The sequence below is a fragment of the Micromys minutus genome, assembly GCF_963924665.1.
Source record: "Micromys minutus genome assembly, chromosome: 16".
NCBI lineage: Eukaryota > Metazoa > Chordata > Mammalia > Rodentia > Muridae > Micromys > Micromys minutus.
The window spans coordinates 55212259-55235417 of NC_137985.1; the positions used below are offsets into that span (position 1 = coordinate 55212259).

At 39.9% G+C, this 23159-nt stretch overlaps 1 protein-coding gene across 3 annotated transcripts in view; it reads left to right on the forward strand.

Moving 5' to 3' along the window:
- DPP8 (dipeptidyl peptidase 8) overlaps positions 1–22026 on the forward strand; it is a 53299-nt gene extending 31273 nt beyond the window's left edge. For all 3 annotated transcript variants that reach the window (XM_080930729.1, XM_080930731.1, XM_080930730.1), the window contains exons 13-21: positions 441–520; positions 3122–3274; positions 3517–3652; positions 6699–6844; positions 13006–13152; positions 14282–14434; positions 16340–16482; positions 17074–17185; positions 20676–22026. In XM_080930729.1, the coding sequence (XP_080786855.1) occupies positions 441–520; positions 3122–3274; positions 3517–3652; positions 6699–6844; positions 13006–13152; positions 14282–14434; positions 16340–16482; positions 17074–17185; positions 20676–20798 (1193 nt within the window). In that variant the 3' untranslated portion in view covers positions 20799–22026. The remainder of the gene's footprint in view (positions 1–440; positions 521–3121; positions 3275–3516; positions 3653–6698; positions 6845–13005; positions 13153–14281; positions 14435–16339; positions 16483–17073; positions 17186–20675) is intronic.
- The last annotated feature ends 1133 nt before the right edge of the window (positions 22027–23159 follow it).

Genomic DNA, 23159 nt, shown 5'->3' on the forward strand with positions numbered 1-23159 from the left:
TGGTTTTTTTTTTTTTTTTTTTTGGTTTTGTTTTTTGTTTTTGGGTTATTTTTGTTTGTTTTTGTCATTTATTTTTTAATATTTTTGAAAACTCATAAGTTGGATTTGTTGTTAGGTTGTTTGTTTGACACAAGGTCTTACTGTATAGCCCTGGCTGCCCTGGAACTCAGTATGAAGACCAGGCTGGCCTTAAACTTGCAGAGATCCACCTGGCCTTGCCTCCCAAGTCCTAGGACTAAAAGTGTGTGCCACCATGCCTATGACCAACAACTGTCTTTATCTAGTTCCAAAACATTTTCATTACCTCAAACCTAACATTGATGATTTTGTTCTTGTTTTATTGCAGCTTTTTGGAAAAGACATTTTAGAAAACTTCTACATTGCTTCATTTGCTTATGGTCTGGAATAAAGTACTAAATTTTGATTGTATTCATCTTCAGGTGATTTCAAGTGTCCTGTTAAAGAGGAAATAGCAATTACTAGTGGTGAATGGGAAGTACTTGGCCGGCATGGATCTAATGTATGTCTTTTTATTCTACTGATATGTTTGGTCAACCTCTGCTCCCCATATACACTGAAGAAAAATGAATAATGCAGTGTGTGTGTGTGTGTGAAAGAGAGAGAGAGAGAGAGAGAGAGAGAGAGAGAGAGAGAGAGAGAGAGAGAGAGAGAGACAGACCCCAGTGGTGTTTTACAACATTGAGTTAGGGCCTAAGGGAATGCAAGTTGTTACAAAGGAAGAATGTTAGTTTAATCAGGGTGTGGTGGTACACACCTTTACTTACAGCATTTAGGAGGCAGAAGCAGGTGAATCTCTGTGAGGCTGAGACCAGCCTGGTCTGCATAGCAAGCTTTAGGATACCCAGGGCTACATAGTAAGACCCTGTCTTTATAAACATTTATTTTAAATCATAAAGCTCACATATGTTATGGCTACAAGTCATAAGATACATTCTAGTTACTAAGGACTGCCATTTTCAATTATTTTATTTTATTTTATTTTGTGTATGGGTGTTCCACCTGCACCATATGTCTGTGCACCACACACACATATGGTGCCTGTGGAGGCCAGAAGAGTATGTCAGATTCCCCAGAACTGAAGTTATAAACAGTTGTTAGCTCCGTGAAGCTGCTGAGACCAGAACCAAAGTCCTGTGGAAGAGCAGCCAGTGCTTTTAAGCACCTAGCCATCATTCTAGCCCCAAATCACCATTTTTAGATGCATTATTGGTATTTAGTAAGAAAACAATTTGTATGTTTAGAGTTTGACAAAGTTATAAGTTAGCAAATAACCTGAAAATTATTTTTAGACAGGATAGACTGTTCATGTTTTTTAAATGGAAATTATATTTAGTATTCCTGAGGTAGAATTTTTCTTTCATTTACCTGTTATTTTATCTCACAGATTTAACCTTTTTAGCTTAGGTTATCGATGAGCATGTGGCTTTCCATAACAATTCAAAGAGGGCATTTGTTTGTGAGTTTCTAGGTCAACACTGGGGATTAGACTTAGACTGAAGATGCTGGACAGGTGCTCCAGATTTAAGCTACATCCCAGCTATTCTTGTGTTCTTATTTTTGGATTGGGTCTTTTTTGCTAAGTTTCCAGGTTGGCCTTGGACTTCACTCTGTAGAGTAGATAGGCCATGAATCTCATTGAAGAATTCTAGGTTCTAATAACAAAACTTATGCTGAGGTAACTTTCCTGCGCTGTGGAGATATCTCAGTAAGATGAAGGCACTTGCTGCTGAGCCTCACAGATGGAGTTGCTTTTCTGGAGCCTACATGATAGAAGGACAGGTGGGACTCCTTCATTTTGTCCTCTATTTGCCACATGCATGCTGTGCCACACTTGCATGTAGGTGGGTGAACACACACACACAAACACACACACACACACACACACACAGAGACTTCTCACGGCAACAGCTGTAAAGCTTTCAAGCTTCAGCTTGTGTGACTCTTACAGTTGAAATGATACTCAGAGTGTAGTCCCAGACCAAGAATGGAGCATGTCAATCATGAGAGACCATGTTAGAAACAGACTTAACTGAACCCAGTCCTTCTCAGATAGTGGAGGTAGGACCTATCAATCAGTTCAACATTCCTAGAGAGTCTAATCCTATTAGATAGAAGTTCTGACATGACACAGAGAACAAAGACTTATTTACATAAGAGGTGAGGACAGTGTAGAGGGCCTGAGTCCCTGCAGTAAAACTAGCCCTGACCTTCTAGAAAGATGCCACATGCTTCTGGGGATTCTTGAATGTTTGGTTTCTACAGCAACTGTGTTAATTTTGGGATGGATGCATCTACTCTAAAAAGTTAATAATGAAGGGTATGTGGGTTTGTGTGTATGTGTGTGCATGTGTGTGAGAGAGAGAGACAGTCATTTCAAATACTTTTAGAATCTCCTTTATTTCTATAAAGCATTTTAAATTCTAATAAATTTTCAGTAAGGCTAGTAGAATATTCTTAAAGTAACAATGAAAAAAACCATTTTTTTTTTTTTTAGTTTGTTGTACACTGGATCCTATCTTTTTTGTTATTTTGTCTTTTTTTTTTCCCCAGAGCCGAGGACCAAACCCAGGGCCTTGAAAGCCTAGCAAGCACTCTACCACTGAGCTAAATCCCCAACCCCAGATCCTATCCTTACTTGTTTATAAACTACACTGTTGCTGAAGCTGGTTGATTCAGTTATTTCTCAACTTGACAGTTGAGAATAAATGCTTTTGCAAATTTGTAGGAAAGATCTAAAGAAAAAAATACTAAGTTATCACTGCACTGACTATAGGAGAAAAATAAAATTAATCTTTTCTAAGTGGGCAAATGAGGTGTTGCATAGAGTATTTCCCCAAAGGTATTTTCTTTAAGAAAATCATTGTCTTACTTTAAGGAAAGTACACAATACACTCAATCAGGACATTATCCCCAAAGTGTGTAACTTCATCCTTATCTTCTGAATAAAATCTGTTTTTAGCCATAAACAAAATCAGTTCACATTGTCATTGGTAGAAAAGAAAAAAACAAAAGAAGCCCAAGCCTGAGAACTCTTCTGATTTTGTTCAAATTGACTTCATCAGAACTGTGGTAGTCTTGATCTGTGTTATGACTTTTGCAGATCTGGGTTGATGAAACCAGAAAGCTGGTGTACTTTGAAGGCACCAAAGACTCTCCTTTGGAACATCATCTGTACGTGACCAGTTATTCAAACCCTGGTGAAGTGGTGAGGCTGACTGACCGTGGCTATTCACACTCCTGCTGTCTCAGCCGGGTACTGTGTTCCAGTTTGGAGGGATCCTGTCATAGAAAAGCCTGTGTTCACATAACATTCCTTTTGAATAATGTGAAAGTTGGTGACATTGGCCCACAGAAGCCTGACCTAGGAAAAGCTTTGTGTGTTTGTATCATTTGTCAAACTCCCATTGTCCTCTAGCTCAGCATTGGTGTGTGTGAACACAGGTAGCATTCCCTAACTTTCCTATGGAAAGCCATTGTTGTCTTTCTTTTCTCTAGCATTGTGACTTCTTCATAAGTAAGTACAGCAACCAGAAGAATCCTCACTGTGTGTCCCTCTACAAACTCTCAAGTCCTGAGGATGACCCAGTTCATAAAACAAAGGAATTTTGGGCCACCATTTTGGATTCAGCAGGTACCTGGGCTTAACTAGGATTGGTATCACAGTGCACTGTGCTGGTGTCCAATATCTGTGTCTCTTGGGCTGTCTTCATGTTGCTCAGCCTTGCCTGTCCCTGAGCTACTGAGCTTCTGGTGGACCTCACTTCCTGTTCTGTCAACTGCTGAATGAGCTGGATTGCCTCTCATGTGAGCAGGAGCATGTCTGGAAAGTCTTGTTGAAAAGTGGATTAAGATGATATATCCTAAACAAGTGAGACCTTTGGAGCAGAAAGGGTGAGGCTTTAGGGAAGAACCAGTTAGTTGGCTGCTTTGCGGAAGTTTCAAGTTCTTACAGTGGCCCTCTTAATAGTAGCCAGCACATTTGTTTAGTGTGGAAGCAAAGAGCGCTGTAGAAAGACAGTCTCTCATTCTATAGCACAGGCTTGACCTTACTATGGAACCCAGGCTAGCCTGAAACTCAGCAATCTTGTACCTTGACCTCCTAAGTACTATTATTTCAGGAATGAGCTGATCTATTTTTCAAATGTTTGCTTTCTGCATTATTCACTTTATAAGTTGCTGTGGCACAATAGCTGACAGAAAGGTTTATGGAAAAGGTCATTCTGACTCATGGTACAAGGTACAGTCTAAAGACGGGGAGTCATGGGGCAGGGGGAGAGCTTTAGGTGACTGATGGTCACATGGTATGCACAGTCAAAAGCAGAGAGATGCAACTTCTTCACTCCCTTGTCCTTTCTATTCTGTCAGGGACCCCAGCCTAAAACATGCCATTCACATTGGGGGGGGGGTCTTCCCTAATTAACTTAGTCTAGATAATCCCTCACAGACACAACTGAAAAGATACCTATCACAGTCCCTTCTTTTTTAGATTCATTTTTATTATTTTTATTTATATTAATGTGTGTGCCCTCGCAGGTGGTGGAAAAAAGGTGTGTACCACCACTCTTGCCAGCCTCTACAATTTATTACATGTGAAGAATAGACTTAAGTGTCTCTGTCTTTAAATCTATTTTTAGATATTTTCACTTATTACTTTTGACTAAAAGATTTAAGTATCAATGTGGGCCTGCCAGTTCTGGAGTGATGGCTCAGCAGTTAAGAGCTGAACTCTTCCTGAGGTCCTGAGTTCAATTCCCAGCAACCACAGAGTGACTCACAACCATCTGTAGTGGGATCTGATGCTCTCTTCTGGTGAATACAGTGTGCATGAAAACATAAAATAAGTAAACAATTTTTTTTAATTTGGGGCTGTCTTAACAAATTTTAAAAATTATAACAAGTACATATAACATTCCAATAACAAAAAAAAAAAAAAACCAGAACATCCAAAGGCAAAATGCCAAAAAAAAAAAAAAAAAAAAAAAAAGCCCAAACAGTAAATTATGCTAAGCAGCATTCTCTCGCTGCAGATTTGGAGCACCAATCTGCAATTGGTGCCTGGTCTTGGACAGTTAATGGCTGGGCAGTCATCCCAGTTCTCTCAAGGGGAGTTGACAGAAAATTAAAGGGAAGCAGGCTGGTGGTTCACTGGCTCCATAAAATTTGGGCCTATTCACACTGAGGAAATAAAATATGAGAAAGCGGAAAAAAAAATGTGGGGCTGAGGCAATGGCTTAATGGGTAAGAGTGCTTGCTGTCCTATCACAAGGGCCTAAGTTCAAATCCTTAGCACCTATATTAAAGCCAAATAGAACTGTGTGCTTGAACTTCTGCATTGGAGAAAGGACATAGATGGATCCCAGGATCTTAATAGTCAACCTGGCAGAAATGGCAAGTTTCTGACTGAGTGTTTTGAGGCAATAGGGTGGAAATTGATTAAAAATAAATTTTTAATAATTTTTTATCTCATGTTATTGCTCTGTCTGGTTATCACATAAGTGTGCACAGTACACAGAAAGCTTCACACTCATATACATTTTATGCAAAGCACACACACAAATAAGAATCTGGGTGTGGTGGTACACACTAATCTTAGCACTGAGAAGACAATGGCTCTCTGAGTTTGAGACCAGGCAGATCTACAAATCAAGTTTCAGAGCAGCCAGGGCTAGGTTGAGAGCCCCTGTCAATAAAAAAAATAATAAAATAAAATAATAAAATAATAAAATATAAATTAATAAAATAATAAAGTAAAAATAATATAAAATAATAAAATAAAAACAATTTTACAAAAGATTTATTTACTTATTTTATGTATATGACCTATATATACATATATGATCTATGTGTCAGAAGAGGGCATTCAATCCCCTTTATAGATGGTTGTGAGTCACCATGTGGGAGCTAGGAATTAAACTCAGGACCTCTGGAAGAGCAACCACTGAGTTCTCTTAACCGCTGAACCATCTCTCCAGTCCCAAATAAATAATTTTTTAATAATTTTTTTATTTCATGTGCATTGGAATTTTGCCTGGATGTATGTCTCTGTGGGAGTGACAGATCACTTAGAACTGGAGGTACAGACAGTTGTAAGCTGCATTGTAGGTACTGAGAATTGAACCCAGGTCTTCTAGAAGAGCAGTCAATACCCCATTAAATTTTTTTTTTTTTTTTAAATTTAAACTGGTGTAGAACAAAGAGTTTATGTGTACTTTAAAGTTCAGGAATACAGTTGGCAATATGGTAATGACCTCTGATGTGACATCACTGTACACAGGCTCTGAGAAGAAGATGTGAGCTGAAGACTGGGGATGACTAAGTTAAATAAATATAAGGTTCTTGTTTCCTGCCCAGAGTTTTCTTGAAATGCATGCCTATTGCTGGTCAGATGTGTGGTTTAACCACTAATAAGTAAAGACTGAACTTGGTACTAGATATTTAATTCTGCACATAAACACCCCCTAGGCTCCAAGGGCTACACAAAACTCTGTGTACCTGTATCTGAAAAAGACAGCTTGGTCTTCATTCCTTTTGTTTTAAGATGCCTGCTTATTGCTTGTCTTACCTGAGAGGGGGATAGTAGCTGTTGGTGGGTGGGGAGCTGAGTCTTGATACTTTACTTTTGAATTTCAGGTTGCATGGCTCCTCTGAGAACTTTATGGTTCTATTGCTACCCACAGGTCCTCTTCCTGACTACACCCCTCCAGAAATTTTTTCTTTTGAAAGTACTACTGGATTTACACTGTATGGAATGTTATATAAGCCTCATGACCTACAACCTGGAAAGAAATATCCCACTGTGCTCTTTATATATGGTGGTCCCCAGGTGAGTATGTAAACTCATGTAGATATGTATACATACATATATGTATTTTTAGGTGATTTTTATTTTATGTGCATGCAATATTTCTTTCTTCATGCATGTCTGTGCATCATGTGCCTACCTGATGTCTACAGAGTTCAGAAGAGAGTGTTAGATCCCCTGGAACTGTAGTTACAGACATTGTGAGCTTTATGTGGGTGCTGAGAATAGAACCTGAGGCCTCTGGAAGAACAGCAAGTGCTCTTAACCATCTCTCCAGCTGTGATTTTTGTTTTTGTTTTGTTTTTTAATGTCTAGATAGTTAAGATAGAATTTGAAGGCTGGACATGGTGATATACATTTATAATCCCAACCCTTGGGAGGCAGATACAGAAAGATTGCTGCCAGCAAGTGGGTAGGAGTACTGGCTGTGCAAGCATGAGTTCTAATCCCAACCCTCATGTAGTGTTAAAAGCTGGGGGGGGGGGGGTGTGCCTGTAACCTTTACCCGGTGGGGGTGATGGCAGGAGAGTCACTAGGTTTGCCTGGATCCAGGCTCAGTGAGAGACCCGTTTTCAAAGGAATAAGGCAAAAGAGATAGACCAAGACACCTGGAAGTATATTTCTCTGATCCCTGCACAGTGAGTACAGCATAGCAGTAGTAGCACATGACTGCTCAATAAATGCTATTGTTAGACAGAGCAGCATGGATAGAGAACTGGTGGTCAGTCTCTTTAGTACTTTCTTTTACTTCAGGTTCAGTTCCCAGCACCACAAAAATAAATTAAAATTGAAAATAAGATACTTATGCCTGCTTATATAGAGTTTCCATTAAATCCTTCAATAAATTAGAATATAATTACAGCATTTTTATAATGCCATCCTTGGACTCAGTAATATCCTTTATAATTACATTCAGTAATTGACTGTTACATTGAAACCTCATATTGTATAGGAAATAAGGTAAAAGTAAACTAACAAAGCCATTAACTCTCTAGATAATGAGCATTATTATATTGTATATTATGTTAAATCATTTGCTGTCATTAAGCATGTTTCATAAGCAAAATATTCATAGCCTGCATTATAGCTATTATTAGCATATATCAGTAGCAATGTAAGTTAGGCTTCTGCTAAAAATAGGAATTTTGGGGACTGGAAAGATGGCTTAGCAGTTAAGAGCACCATACCAACTGTTCTTCCAGAGGTTTTTTGAGTTCAATTCCCAGTAACCACATGGTAGCTTACTACCATTTGTAATGAGTTCTGATACCCTCTTCTGGCATGCAGGTATACATACAGATAAAGTACTCATATATATAAAATAAATAAATCTTAAAAGAAAAAAATTTTAAATGTGAAATTTAATGAGCTATGAGGGTGTATGCCTTTAATGGGAAACAGGCAGGCAAATCTCTGAGTTCAAGGCCAAACTTCAGGACAACTAGGGATGCACAGTAAGAACCTGTTATGAGAAAATCAAGAAAAACAACCCATAACAAATGAAAGCAATAAATAAAATGAAAAACAAAAATTTAAACATATAATGAAATGTTATTCATCCTTCAAAGGGGGTACATGGGGCCAACAAGATGGTGCAGCAGGTCAGAGTGCCTGCTGCCAAGCCTATCACCCAGTGTTCATTCCTCAGCCACATGGTGGAAGGAAAGAGCTACCTTCTTCTTTTGACCTGTGTGTACACCCACCCAAGTACTCGGAGAGAGGATAGCTACTTTTTAGTTTTGTTTTTTAAGTTAATTAGGAAGCTGACACCTGCTATATTATGAAGCATTAGAACATCATGTGCAGGGAAACAAGCCATCCATAAAGGGTAAGTGCACTTTACCTTTGCACAAGGTTCCTGCAGTAGACAGAAGAGAGACAGTAGCAGTTGTCAAAGACTAGAGTAGAGAACGGAGTGCTGGTGAATGGCACAGTTGCTGCTGGTGAGGAAAGGGATCTGGACATGGATAGTCGTTTTGGTTGTGTACTGCTGTGACTGACTGTTTAATACCACTGAACTTGTACACACACACTAGTAAATGTTGTATCTATTTTACCATAATAAAATTATCGCCAACTCAATTTTAATTATTTTGAATGTTTAACAAATACAACTATCCTTTTTTGCACTTAATGGAATCAACAAGTCTATATGTTGTTTTTTAAAGGATGTAATTTGATGATATGTTGATTTCCTTCCCAGCATGCTCTTGGGAAACATAAATTTGGTTGATAGGATGAGCTGGTGTTAAGTTTGCCAGGAAAGTTTTCCATGAGGTTTCAGCTGCTGTAGGGCTTCTGACACTCAGACCTCTGGAAAACTGTTCATCTTCCTTGAATCTAATCCTTCTAAACAGTTCACCAACTGGGGACCAAGCTCTCAAATATGATCCTATGGGGGCCATTGTTATTCACACCACCACAGCCTTGCAATTCTTTATCTGGTATCTCCTTCTAAAAAGACTTTTACCCACCAAGTTCCCTATTGGTGAGATTCCTTACCTCCATTTTATATTCATTCATTCCAAAAATAGTAGTGGAGGTCCTATTTTATACATAGTGAAAAAAAATGACTTCTGTTAAGCCTTCTTCCATGTAGAAGGAGCAATATGCAAGGTCCTGGAGTAAGAACTCCTTTGATACTGTTGGTATAGGATGGGGCTTAACTCACAGCAGGGAGGGTAGCAGTAGACTCAGATTACCCAAGGCTTGCATAATCTATCCAATGTCCACATAATCTAAGGTCACAAAGGCCACAGAAGCCATCTTGGGCTAAGCCTCAGCTCAGTGGTAGAACACTGGCCTGGCATTTGTGAGATGAGGTTTAGCTCCCAATATCACGTGGTGGGGATGAGGGATGGGGTGGCCTTTGTTTGTCCATCTGTCTGTCCGTCCGTCCATCCATCCATCCATCCATCCATCCATCTGTTATGAAGGATAGTGGAAGTAGAAAGGAGCTAAGCAACAGTCATATCTCACATTTTGAAAATATCACTGTTTCTGCCTGAAGAGACAGACTATGGAACATGAGACTAGAAGCAGGAAGGACAGTTTGGCAGTTGTTACTGTGTACTTAGACACAGAGTACAGATGGGGTAGGATAGGCCTTTGCTCCCATCTCTCACACCATTTAACCACACTCAGTTCTTCCCACCATTTTAATAGAAAAACTAGTAAATCAAAAGTCACAAAAATTGAAACCTTTAACAGGTGGGTGTGGTGGCTCACACCTTTGGTCAGATAGATCTCCAGCATGGTCTACATATTAAGACCCTGTCTCCAAAAAAAAAAAAAAGGTAAGAAAACCTTTCAACTAGGAAGATGGCTCATGGAGCTGGAGAGATGGCTCTGCAGATTGATGAGTTTGTCACACATGCAAGCCTGATTTCCTGAGCCATGAGTCCCAAAATTGTCCCCTCCCCCTTAGATGTTTTCATGGATAATTAGTGTACACATACACAACCCACAGTAGTAATAATACATCTTTGCTTATTTGTTTGTTTTTGAGTCAGGGTTTCTATGTGTAGCCCGGGCTATCCTGGAACTTACTCTGTAGACCAGACTGGCCTCGAACTTACAGAGAGAGATCCATCTGCCTCTGCCCCCCCCCCTCCCAGTGCTGGGATTAAAGGCATGCACCACCACTACCAGCTCCTCTTTTTAATTATTATTAATAACTGCAAGTCCAGTTAATGCTGCTTATGTGTGCTAATAAAATGAGTTTTTAAAAATTAAATACTTGAATGGACATTTCACAACATACAGATACGTGGTAGCAACTGTGAATAGGAGAGAATACACAAAGTCTTCAGTTACCAGGGAGCTCCAGGTCAATGCCTCCATGTGAGCAGAACCTCACATGATACAGTAGGCAAGGAAATGGCACAGCTGCTTTAGTAAAGAGTTCACCCTAATTTGTTTTTAAGCTAATGTAATAATTGCATGTGTTTATGAGATACCCTGTGATTCAGGGGCATTTTTTAGGTTTTGAGATGAGGTCTTTATCTCCCAGGCTATCCAGAATTCCAGGCTTAAGTGGTCCTCCTGATTCAGATTCCTTAGTAGACTTTGGTGCCTCTGCCCTCCCCAATCCTCTCTCATTACTTTGTGTTTATATATGTGTATATACACAATGTAGGGGTGGTGGTATGCCACAGTGTGCATGTGAAGACTAGAAAACAACTTTGTGCAGTTTTTTCCTACCTTTAATGGATTCCAGAAATCAAACTAAGATCACTTGACTTACACAGCAGGCTTTTTTCCCACCAAACCATCTCCATCCCCCTTTTGTCTTTATTTGAGATAGGGTCTCAATGTGTAGACCTGGCTGGCCTGGGACTCACTTTATAGGCCAGTATGGCCTTGAATTCAGAGATCTGCCTGCCTCTGCCTCCCAAGAGCTGGGATTAAGGGCATATGTCAGCATGCCTGGCTCCTCATTTTTATCAGAACCTCTCTTCAATGTCTATCTTAGTGTCCAGAACTGCTGATTACATGTTGCTCATGTTGCTTTACAACTCAGAAACTTTCTGGGAAATGTCACTAGGCTATTTCATTATTGGTCAGGCATCATAGAGTATATGCTAATACAAACCTAGCTGGCACACTTTGTGTGACTTCTTCATGCAGTAGTGACATACAACAAGCATGCAAATGTGTAAGGCTATGGCAATAGAACCACATTGTTCTAATATATGAACCTTTTTGTGTATATGGCACTGGGCATGAACCCAGAACTTTCTGCATACTAATTATTAAGTTTGTGACTGGGCTACACAAATAACTTTAAACTCTTGTCATTATCATTAGCAGGAGGACACTCCAAATAATGATTTAAAAAATATAAGCTTTGTGGTATACACCTGTAGTCTCAGTTTTGGGGGAGATAGAGGCAGAAGCAGGAAGATTGCAAGTTCATAACCTGACTCACATATTGAATGAATTTAAGTCCAGCTTTGACAACTTAGACTCTCTAAAAATAAAAAGAGATCTGAGGGCTGGGTGGTGGTGGTGGGCTATGCTTTTGATCTCAACACTCAGGGGGCAGAGACAGGCAGATCTATATGAGTTCAAGGAAAGCCTGGTCAACAGTCGAGTTCCAGGACAGTCAGGGATATACATGGACAGACATCCTGTCTCTAAATAAATGAATGAATGAATAGATAGATAGATAGATAGATAGATAGATAGATAGATAGATAGATAGATAGATAGATAAAACCAAAAGGGACCGAGGCTGTCAGGGATATACATGGACACCCTGTCTCAAAATGAATGAATGAATGAATGAATGAATGAATGAATGAATGAATGAATGAATGAAAACAACAAAAGGGACTGAGGCTGTAGCTCAGCGGTAAGTATTGTCTGGCATGTGTAGGGCCCTCTGGTCAGTCCCAACTACCAGACACACACAGCAGTAACCTACATCTGTCACCATTGTCACTGCTCTCATAACACTGGCAGGGCAGCAGCTGTGCTGTCATTAGACATTTCCAGCTCCGTCCTAATCCCTTGGGACCACCATTTCAGGAGTGCCCTGAGTTGACTGGAACATGAGCATGCTGGGTGTGGCTCTGCGGGTGAGGCTCCTCCTCTTAGTAGCTACAGCTCTACTTCTAGGACAGCATCAGACACACTCATACTCTCCAGACTCAGTCACACTCTCCGGCACCTTCAAGGGTAGTCTCCAGGGTGATGAAGTGATTTAAAAATCACAATACTTTTATACTAACTTGTCTAATAGGAGAAAGATAACTGGACTGATGACAGAGCTCATTAAAATGCTCCATCTCACTACCACTCAGCAACAACTCCAGAAGAGACAAGTGGGGAGATGTTCTTACTTATCCTTATCACTGTTACTTGAATGACATATTCTTTGGTGTAGATAATTTGGCATCTTTCTCTGTGGGGTAGATTAACTTACCTTACTTAAGTCTTAATTATTTGAGCTAGAATGAGGTCTGCAGTTGTTTAGTATTTGCTGGGAAGCTTTAAGAGTGAGACAGTGCATACAACACAAACATGCCAAGACTTAAGTAATTTAAAAATGGATCCCTTCACACTTCTATTTCAAAGGGAAGGTAATAGTAAACTCAGCTTCCTCATGCTCGCAGTATGCCTCATCTCATGCTCATATGCTGCCAAGTAACTTCACTGAAGATGTGCTTCTCTTCTAGGTGCAGCTGGTGAACAATCGGTTTAAAGGAGTCAAGTATTTCCGCCTGAACACCCTAGCCTCCCTGGGTTATGTGGTTGTGGTGATAGACAACAGGGGATCCTGTCACCGAGGGCTTAAATTTGAAGGCGCCTTTAAATATAAAATGGTGTGTTAACATAGAGCACTTTCTTTTCAAATATTTTCATTTTCTTTGAGTTGGGGGAGGACCTGAGTGGTAGAGTGAGGGAGCACTTGTTAGAATTGAGCAGTGGGAAGGAAGGAAGGCACAGTTGGGTTTACACTATACTAACTCCTGGATACCTGTATATAACTCCCAGGACCTGAGATAGAACCACTTCTGCATAAAAATACTCTTCCAGGTTGTACCTGCACCTCCCCACAAAGCAGCCCCATTTAGCTTGCAGAGTTTCATATATTGGCTAAGGAATAATTGAGATTTGTTCTGTCCTCTGTGAAGAGGGAAACCGACTGGTTAGTTCCTTCCTTGTGACAAGCCTCTTTCTCTCTGCAGGAAGCTTTAAATGCTACCTTTTAGAGATGCCCCAGGTCCTTTCTGCTGCTTTGGGAAATGATGACAGGCCGATGTTCCTTTTGCACAGTAAGGCATTCCCTGTGGTTGCCAGTGTGTTGGACATGCTGAGTAAGACATGGGATGCTCTCCCACAGACAGTTCTTTGACCTTATGTTGTATTCTCATGTAAGTTTTTGGTTGTTTTATTTTTTGGTTTTGGCTCAGTGAAGTGAGACTGTGTGCACTGGCAGGCCAAGTGATACCTTGGGTGGTATTGGCAGGAATTAAGCTGTCCAGAGCTTTGCTAGAGGTAACATGCTGGGAAAGAGAATGTTAGGGCCTCAGGAGTAATGCCCTCTGTTTTGTTGCACTTAAATGCTAAAAGGAGAAGTAAAATTAATCTCTTAAAGGGGCTAAATTTTTTTCTTTGGATAGAGGAAGGCTTGTTACAAGGAAGTTGCTGGCCTCTTAGCAGACAACAGAACAAATGGAGTGGGAGACCCGATGTAGCTAGGAACAGTGTGAGCATGACAGGAAAGGACTGGTGACTAAATCCTCGTCAGCCAGTGGAGTAGGAGGAATAGCAGGCTCTTACCTATAGATGCTTTTTTATTTTACATTTCTTGAGGCAAAATAGAATATCACTTGTTAATAAACTCTAGTGTGAAAAAAAAGAAACTCTCCAGGAATTTTTAGTAAAAACATGAAGCAGCTTTAAGACTAGTGTACATCAGAGCCATTGAGCTTTCCCTGTTTTTGACAGGGTCAAATAGAAATTGATGATCAGGTGGAGGGACTCCAGTACCTAGCATCTCAGTATGACTTCATTGACTTGGATCGTGTGGGCATCCATGGCTGGTCCTATGGCGGCTACCTCTCCCTGATGGCATTAATGCAGAGGTCGGATATCTTCCGGGTATGTAGCTGTTGTATTTTGGGGTTTGTTTGTTTGTTTGATTTTTGGGTTTTGTTTTTGTTTTGTTTTTTTTAGACAGTTTCTCTATATAGCCCTGGCTGGCCTGGAACTTGGTCTGTAGATCAGGCTGGCCTTGAACTCAGATTTCCCTGCTTCTGCCTCCAAGTGCTGGGATTAACATTATGCACCACCATCACCTAGCACTCTGTTTTTGTAATTGGAATTCTCTGTTAATTGAAGTAACCTGAAAATTTTCATTTTTTTTGAAGGTTCACAGTGTTGCCAATATTGTAGAATGTTGGGTCTGTGTGTTTTACAGCATGGGAATGTATCTTTTGTGTTAACGTAGCTTTTAAAACACTTGTCAGCTTGGGCACCAGTTTATAACAACTTATATATGCCAAAGATTGAAAATCATGATTAGTGAAACACAGACAAAGTATATCTTTGTCCTATACCCTGGTATAACCTCAGTAGATAGCAGTGCTTATCAGTAGTCCTCAGTAGATCTGTGTCCAGCACAGGGCCTTAAACAAATCATGTTGCGTGAACTGAATATTTACATGCCTATAATTCTTCAAATTCTTAGAACTTTATACTGAAAAGGTTATATAAAGATGATAATTGCTAAGAAAATAGCGATGAGTGGGGAGATGAGCTGTCCATGCAAGGAAGCCTGAAGACAAGCCTGACAGCCTGGGTTTGATCCCTGGGACTCAAATAGTGGGAGGAGAAAGCCAACTCCTGAAAGTTGTCCTCTGACCTCTGCATCCATGCCATCTAATAAGTCCACCCACACACATACACACATACTTATATAAAAGTGTACTATTTTAATGTTAAAAAAGAAAGCAGGAGGTAGTGAGATAGCCCAGCAGGTAAAGTACCTGCTACCAAGCTTGACAGAGTTCAGTGCCTACACACAGTGGAAGAACAAACTGACCTTCATGAGCATAGCCACACACGTAGACAGATAGATAGCTAGATAGTTAAGTGTTAAAAAAAATTAGCAAAAATATGAATTAAGATCAGTAATTTTTATATCAGTAATATAGTTCTACTTTGCAATGAGCAACTTTTATTTTTTGTTTAAATTTAAGACAAGCTGAACTCTAACTTACTGTATGGCTGAAGAAAATCTGAACTCCTAATTCTTCTGTCTACGATTTCTGAGGGCTGGGATTACAGGTGTGTGGCACTCTGCCCTGTTTATGGGAAGTAATTATTAGGAACAAAATCACTAGGCACGGTGGCATGCACCTGTAATCCTGAGACCTTCAGCAGACAAAGAAGAGTTGGCAGCCTGAGGCCAGCCTGGACTATCTAATGAAACACTATCTGTAAAACAAAAGAAATTAATTAAAATATCTAAGTATAAAACTATGTAGAAGCTTTAAAATGAAGTGTTTTACTTACATATACTCCAATCATCTTAAATTCTGTATTGCTTAAGAAAAAAGAAGCTAAAGGAAGCAGAAATGTGAAACAGTGGATGCTTTCTGTAGATGAGGTAGGAACTTCATACCTGTTCCCAGTGGGGGATGGGTTCTCATGCTTTCTGTAGCTGAGGCAGGCAGTCCGCACCTGTTCCCAGTGGTTCTCAAGGATGTCTTTCGTTCAGTATCTGCTTTGGGTAAAGGAACTCATGGTTTATATTTCAGCTGTCCCAGTTTCAGGGCACAGTGAAGGATGTGCCTGTGGGACTTGAAGCTTATTGACTCACAGAGTATCAGGTTTGTGACCTTGGCACCCAACTTCAGGCTTCTACCCGTCCTGAGTTGTGTGCTCAGTAGTGCAACTAAAGCATTGCAAGGATAGTTTTAGCTTACACATTTGCAGTTGTAAGTCATCTTTGCTAGCCCTCTTTTCTGGGACACAGCTGACTCCATGTTCTCATATATGCAGGTTGCTATTGCTGGGGCTCCAGTCACTCTGTGGATCTTCTATGATACAGGATACACAGAGCGCTATATGGGTCACCCTGACCAGAATGAACAGGGCTATTACTTAGGATCTGTGGCCATGCAAGCGGAGAAGTTCCCCTCAGAGTAAGTTCATGCTTTACAATTAAGGCTGTCAATTTTAATTGATGTTTTAAAAACTTTCAGGATAATGATACAAGTTAAATACTGAAAATTAAAATGAATGTTTTATAAATACTAAAAATTTTTTTCCTCCTCAGTACTGGGGATTGATCCTAAACCATTGCATAGACAAGTATTGTACCACTAACTGCTAAACAGCTAGAGCCACACTCAGAGCCAAATTAAAAGCTAGTTCAGATACTGTATTGGGAGAATTTTTAAAATATAGTTATGTTTATTTTTCTTTATAAGTTATATTTGAAGCAGTTGTTTACACTGAAAGAAATTAAGTGCATAACTATGTCAGAGTGGAAGAGAGTCTATGTCAGCTCAGTGTTTCCACAAATGTGTTCTAGGAACATGTAGTGAGTGTTGATCGGATGCTGACCATGCTTTTCCTTCTATCCATTACATGTGGCTTCTGATATTATAGGTTTACTCCTGAAAATAGTCCTCATCTAACAGTACAGCATTGTCAGTAGTTTGAAGGACTTAGGTCAGCCGTCATGGTGTTCTTCCATGTTGCCTAATCCTCTAATATTTTTATTTCTCCAGACCAAACCGTTTACTCCTCTTACACGGGTTCTTGGATGAGAATGTTCACTTTGCACACACCAGTATATTACTGAGCTTTTTAGTGAGGGCTGGAAAGCCATATGATTTACAGGTGGGTTGTTCTCCATTTTTCAAATTCAGTATGGTGGTAAATAGTGAAAGATTGCTCTGAAATCTAACAAAATGAGGAACAAGGCTGAATTTCCAGCTGTGTCTGCACTCTGCTAAACACTAAAGTAATAAGCATAACTACCAGTCTTTAGCTAATAAAATTATCAGCTATAAAATCTATCAACTAAAGGCCTATCCGGTCATGTGGCTTATGTATCTGTGTTCATTCAGCCTATAGGACTGGAAATGGTGGCCAAACTCACTCCTTGGCTTCTATTCTTTTTAATGAGTGAAGAAACATTATATGATTTTCTTTTAATAAGAGGGTTTTAAAGACTTGATTGTGGGGCTGGAGTGATGACTTACTGACAGACACAACTGCCTGTAACTCCAGCTCTACCCTCTTGTAGTCTCCATGAACTCATACATACACATGAACATAAAAGATAAATAAGTCCTTTTTTTAAAGACCTGCTTAGAATATCTTTTAGTCTTGTTTTCATTCACATTGCCATACCAATAGAAACTAATGGGCTACCCTTTCTATAGCTCCCTTATGCTAAGTAAATAAAGATTCTGGAGAAGGTTTTAAGAGGAACTGCTTTTAGTCAAGTGGAGTGTTGCATAGCTGTAATCCCAGCTCTTAGGAGGTAGAGACAGGAGGATCAGGAGTACAGTGCTACATAGCAAGTTAAAGGCTAGGCTACAAGACATTTGTATCCCCACCCCCTGCACCCCAAAAAGCAAATACTTGTAGTCCTGTGACCTGATACAGGCTGCCAGCTTGAGGCCAGTGTGGGCTATGTAATGAAACAGTTTTTAGTCATGGGTTCACCCACCATATATCTCCCCCTTTCTGAAAGGGGGAGCCACCAACTACTGATCCTCCTGCCTTGGTCTACATGTGTTACTGTGCTCAGTGTGAAATACTGACAGACATAAAGACATAGCCCACACAGACAAGGCTTTGGGATATGTAAAGGACTTCTGAGATCAAAAGGCTTGAAACTGCTACTATAGACAAATATCTCACAGTTTAATGGGCAAAAATGGCAACTGAAATATCAAAAAGAAGGGAAAAGTATTTTTCATGAACATATAATCTTAAGGAACAAAAGAGACCAGTGCTGCTGTGGACATACATACGTGTACACACACACACACACACACACACACACACACACACACACACTTTATGAAGAACAGTTTAGCCTCACTAAGTGTATGTTAAGTGGAAGGAATGGGCCCTCAGACTAGCCTTTGTGGAAAACTAAAGCCATATTTATAAAATTTTCATTCTCTGTCACATTAATATTCATTTGATCTTGAGCTGAAGACATGACTCAGGGTTTAGAAGCAGGTAGATCTCAAGTGAGTTGCAGAAGACCTGGGTTCAATTCTCAGTGTCAACATGATGGCTCACAACCATCTGTAAGGTACACACACGGTATTCATACACACAGACAAAATTTCATAAATGTAAAATTCATATAAAAAATTTAAGATTTATTGTTTTTTATTTAATTTATATGAGTGCACTGTTGTTGTTTTCAGACACAGCAGGAAAGGGCATCAGATGCCATTACAGATGGTTGTGACCCACCATGTGGTTGCTGGGAATTGAACTCCGGACCTCTGGAAGAGCAGTCAGTACTCTTAACTCTTAACCAGTCCCCCCCCCCCCCCCCCCGAAAAAAAATTTAATTCATTGGTACTTGACATTGAAAATTGAATGAATCTTTTTGGTGCCTATGTTGATGCCTGAAAAATTCCACGTTAGTATTTCTCAGATAGGAGTCTTTATTGTATCACATTTTTGTTTTTATTGTTTTTGCAGGCATTGGTTATTTGGTTGTTTTGGGTTTTTTTGTTTGTTTGTTTGTTTTGAGACATGGTCTCACCCTGTAGCCCTGGCTGGCCTGGAACTCATTATGTAGACTTGGTTGGCCTTAAACTCACTGAGATCTACCTGCTTCTACTTCCAAAGTGCTAGGATTATAGGCATATGTCCCAGGCCCATAATAGTATGCAGCTCAGGTGGAGTAAGCTGCTGGTTAAAGCACTATGTGGCATAAGGATTAAAGAGACATCTGTCCTGGTTCTGGTGCATACAATTCTGATGGTTAATACTACTTAGATGAACATGGCCTGTGTGATTTTTCTAGGTCTGTGTGATAGAGACTACTGTAGCTTCCAGGGTAATGCCATGCTAGGACACCGGTGCTTGACTCATTAATTTTACATTGTTGGAGCAGCACAGGAAATCCAGGGAACAAAGCACATTCAAGACAGTTGTCTACAGTTTAAGTAGCTTTTCATGTTTTGTTTTGTTTTGTTTTGTGTTTCAGCAAGATTTTACTATGTAGATCAGGCCAGCCTTAAACTCATGGTCCTCCTGCCTCTACCTGGGTTAGAGATAATTTAAACCTTGTATGGCCTTTGAAATGGTTTCCAAGGAGTCTTGGAAGCCTACAGACTACTAAGGTAATGAACCTCTGAAGAATACTTATGGTTGGACTAGACATATTACTCAGTGTTTAAGAGCACTGACTGCTCTTATAGAGGTTCTGAGTTCAATTTCCAGCACCCACACGGTGGCTCATAACCATCTGTAATGGCATCTGATGCCCTCTTCTGCTGTGTCTGAAGACAGCTACAGTGTACTCATATAAATTAAATTAAAAAAACAAGTCTTAATTTTTTTTTCATATTTTACATCTATGAACATTTTGCCTGTGTGTATGTATGAGTACCATGTGTGTATCTTTAGATGGTTGTGAGCCATCATGTTGACGCTGAGAATTGAGATGGATCCTAACCATCTATAATGGGATCCGATACCCTCTTCTGATGTGTCTGCGTACCCACATACATGAAACAATTCTTTAAAAAAAAAATCCTTCTGAAGTCTTATGGATTGGTTGGATGTGTAAAGAATCATAAGAACCCTGGGATGTTTTGTTTTTAAGATTTATTTTTTTTTTAATGTGTATAAGTGCTCTATCTGCATGTACACCTGCATGCCAGAAGAGGGCATCAGATCCCATTACAGATGGTTGTAAGCCATCATGCAACTACTGGGAATTGAACTCAGGACCTCTGGAAAAGCAAGCAGTTCTTAACCAATGAACCATCTCTCTAGCCCCAGGATACTATGTCTTAATGTGATACCACAGTGAAGCATTGTTCCATATTGATAATCCAGCTAGAAATCTCTGGGAGACATCTTAGCACATGGGAGCCAGAGCTGGAAGGATCTGGAATTTGAGGCTATCCTTAGCTGCATGGTGGTCTTGGACTATATGAGACCCAGCCTCAAAATAGAAACATATATATATATGTGTGTGTGTGTGTGTGTGTGTGTGTGTGTGTGTGTGTGTGTGTGTGTGTGTATGTATGTATGTATGTATGTATGTATGTAACTATGTTGAGAAAGTCTTGAAAGAGGGGCATCACTAAACTTCTTCTTGCCTCTGCTCTTTGTTGTGAAGATCTACCCTCAAGAGAGGCACAGCATCAGAGTTCCTGAGTCTGGAGAACACTATGAACTACACTTGCTCCACTACCTTCAGGAGAACCTTGGATCACGTATTGCTGCTCTGAAAGTGATGTAACTCTGACTCATGTAGAGCTTGGTGTACATTGTTTAACCAAACAAAGAGGGTTAGCCAATAGCGAAACCAGAGTTGATGATCCTACTTTTGTACCCGCCACATAAGATCTACTTCTGAAAGTAAATTTGGTGCCATGCAGAAATCTGCAATTCATGGATAGTAATCTAATACCTTAACCATGCACATAGAACTGAGTGACATGTTCCCAAGAGATTGAGCAGTACCCAAGGATACTGAATGAAGCTAGGCACCAGCGCCACATATTCAGACTAGCCTACTTTCACTTTACTAGCAGTGTAAGCCTCTTGGACTTAATTAGTGGGTTTTACAGTATACTCTGAGTTCGTTAAAAATATGATGATAGTAGTGATTGGTTTGGTCAATTCCAGGATCTCTGATTAGTTATGGATTTGATAGCACTTACGTCTAATTGAATGAATAGCTTACACTTTGTCACTTGGGTGTATCCAGCATGTCATGAACTAAATACTATTAAGCTTATGACTTTCCCAGTCATTGATAATTTTTCAAGGATAACTTAGTGGCCTCCTAAAGATACTTACTTGGACTCTGACCAGTTTTTTATCCAATTTAAACAGCATCTAGTATAAGTAATTCTCCTTTCTCTTTGATGATATGATGGAGTGGGGTTTTCTTTCACATAAAGGCAAATAACTATGTAGCATGAGTTTAATCACAAGTCTCAAGATGTTGACAATTATAGGCAAAAACTTTTTAATCAAATTATTTGAGAGCTTGAAAATTAGCAGGCAAGTTTTTTTCTTCTTCTAGAAACAGAGCATGTACACATTTACTTGTATTCTGAAAATATAACAGTGCCGTTTTTATTGGCCTATTCTTAATTAAAAGTGTTCCAGAGTTCCCAGGAAGTAACAGGATTACAGTGGGAAGGGGGATACCCTGGTGCAGGGAGTGACCAGGAGAGACTAGGTAACAAGGCTCTGCTTAAGCACTGAGCAGAAATAGTTCACCAGGAACACTCAAGAGAAAGACCGGGGTAAATGTAAACACTGAGTGTCTGGGAACCAGAGTGTCAAGCTTTGCCAGCTCAGCTACAGGGTCAACATACGGAGCGGTCACTTTTATAATTCCAGCTTTTTGTTATTTTTCCTTTTAACTTTAAAAACCTTACAAATCTAAACTTTAACTTTTTTATTTGAATGTAATTTAAATATCACTAGTTTAAAATAAAAAGGTTTCTAGACCACTTCTTTGCTGTAAACCAATCCCTGACAAACCATGGCACTCTTTGTGTTGGAAGCCTATTGACAGTTGTGTTACTCAGCCATAACATTTGGCTTTAGCCTTCCTGCTTGACTATGAAGGGACACATAAGCTTTCAAATGCTGGGTGGCATCTGCCCTTAGGGCCTTCCAGTATTAGATGGGTCCCACTGCAGCCAGATACCTGTGGGTTTGACCCTCATTAATCACAAACCCCAGTGTTTAGACAGTTACCATAACTTAAAAATCACTCCAAGAAAAGTCACTGTGTTTCTTTCTCACTGCCACATCAAGTCCCTTTCCAAGAGAGCACAGTGAAGACAGGAACTGCTAGAGTAGAGGTGAGTGCTATGGGAAGCCTGGAGATAAATGGCAGGTGACTGTGGGCTTCTGTCTTGGGAAAGGAGTGTTGAATTTTGCTGGCTGTGTATTTATGCTGTATGATAGATCCCACACTTTTCTTATTGTCTATCTATTTTGACTTTCATGCTTATGACATTTTCTTGTGCCAAAATTTGTTTATATTTTTCAAGTTAAATTAAACTGATTTGGGTAACTTTCCTTCCCCTACAAAGTATTTCCCCCATGACTTATGTCTATTTTAACTGTTGAGGGTGGCATTTGCTGGGCTAACTAGCTTTCAAGGGCTGCTTCTTACATTCTAGGTAGGCATGACATAAAGTAGCTCCCAGCCACCCATTTAAAATTTCTCACCCTTACATTTGCTTTCTACTGAGACATCTCTTATGTAGACAAACCTTAGAAAACCTCAATTATCCTAGATTCTTTCTGCCTTCTTTCCAGCTGTCACAGGAGTGCATCTACAACTGTCCTTTAAATGCCCTCCTACTTCTTTCTCTAAGAGGGTAAGTGCTTGACTCACTTACAGAAAGGTGGCTTGACCAGGTTTGCTTGTCAGCATCAGTGAGAAAGGCATCAGTCACTTGGAGCAATCAGAAACCACTGTTTGTCCTCTGACTGGACGTGAAAGAGGCACAAGTCCCTGAAAGTACAAGTTTAGTGGAAGCCAGAAAGAACTCACTAAGAACCCATAGTGTGGGGTTTTCACAGGCTTGGTAGCAAAAGCTACTCTACGTTCAGAGCAGCAGGACTCTAA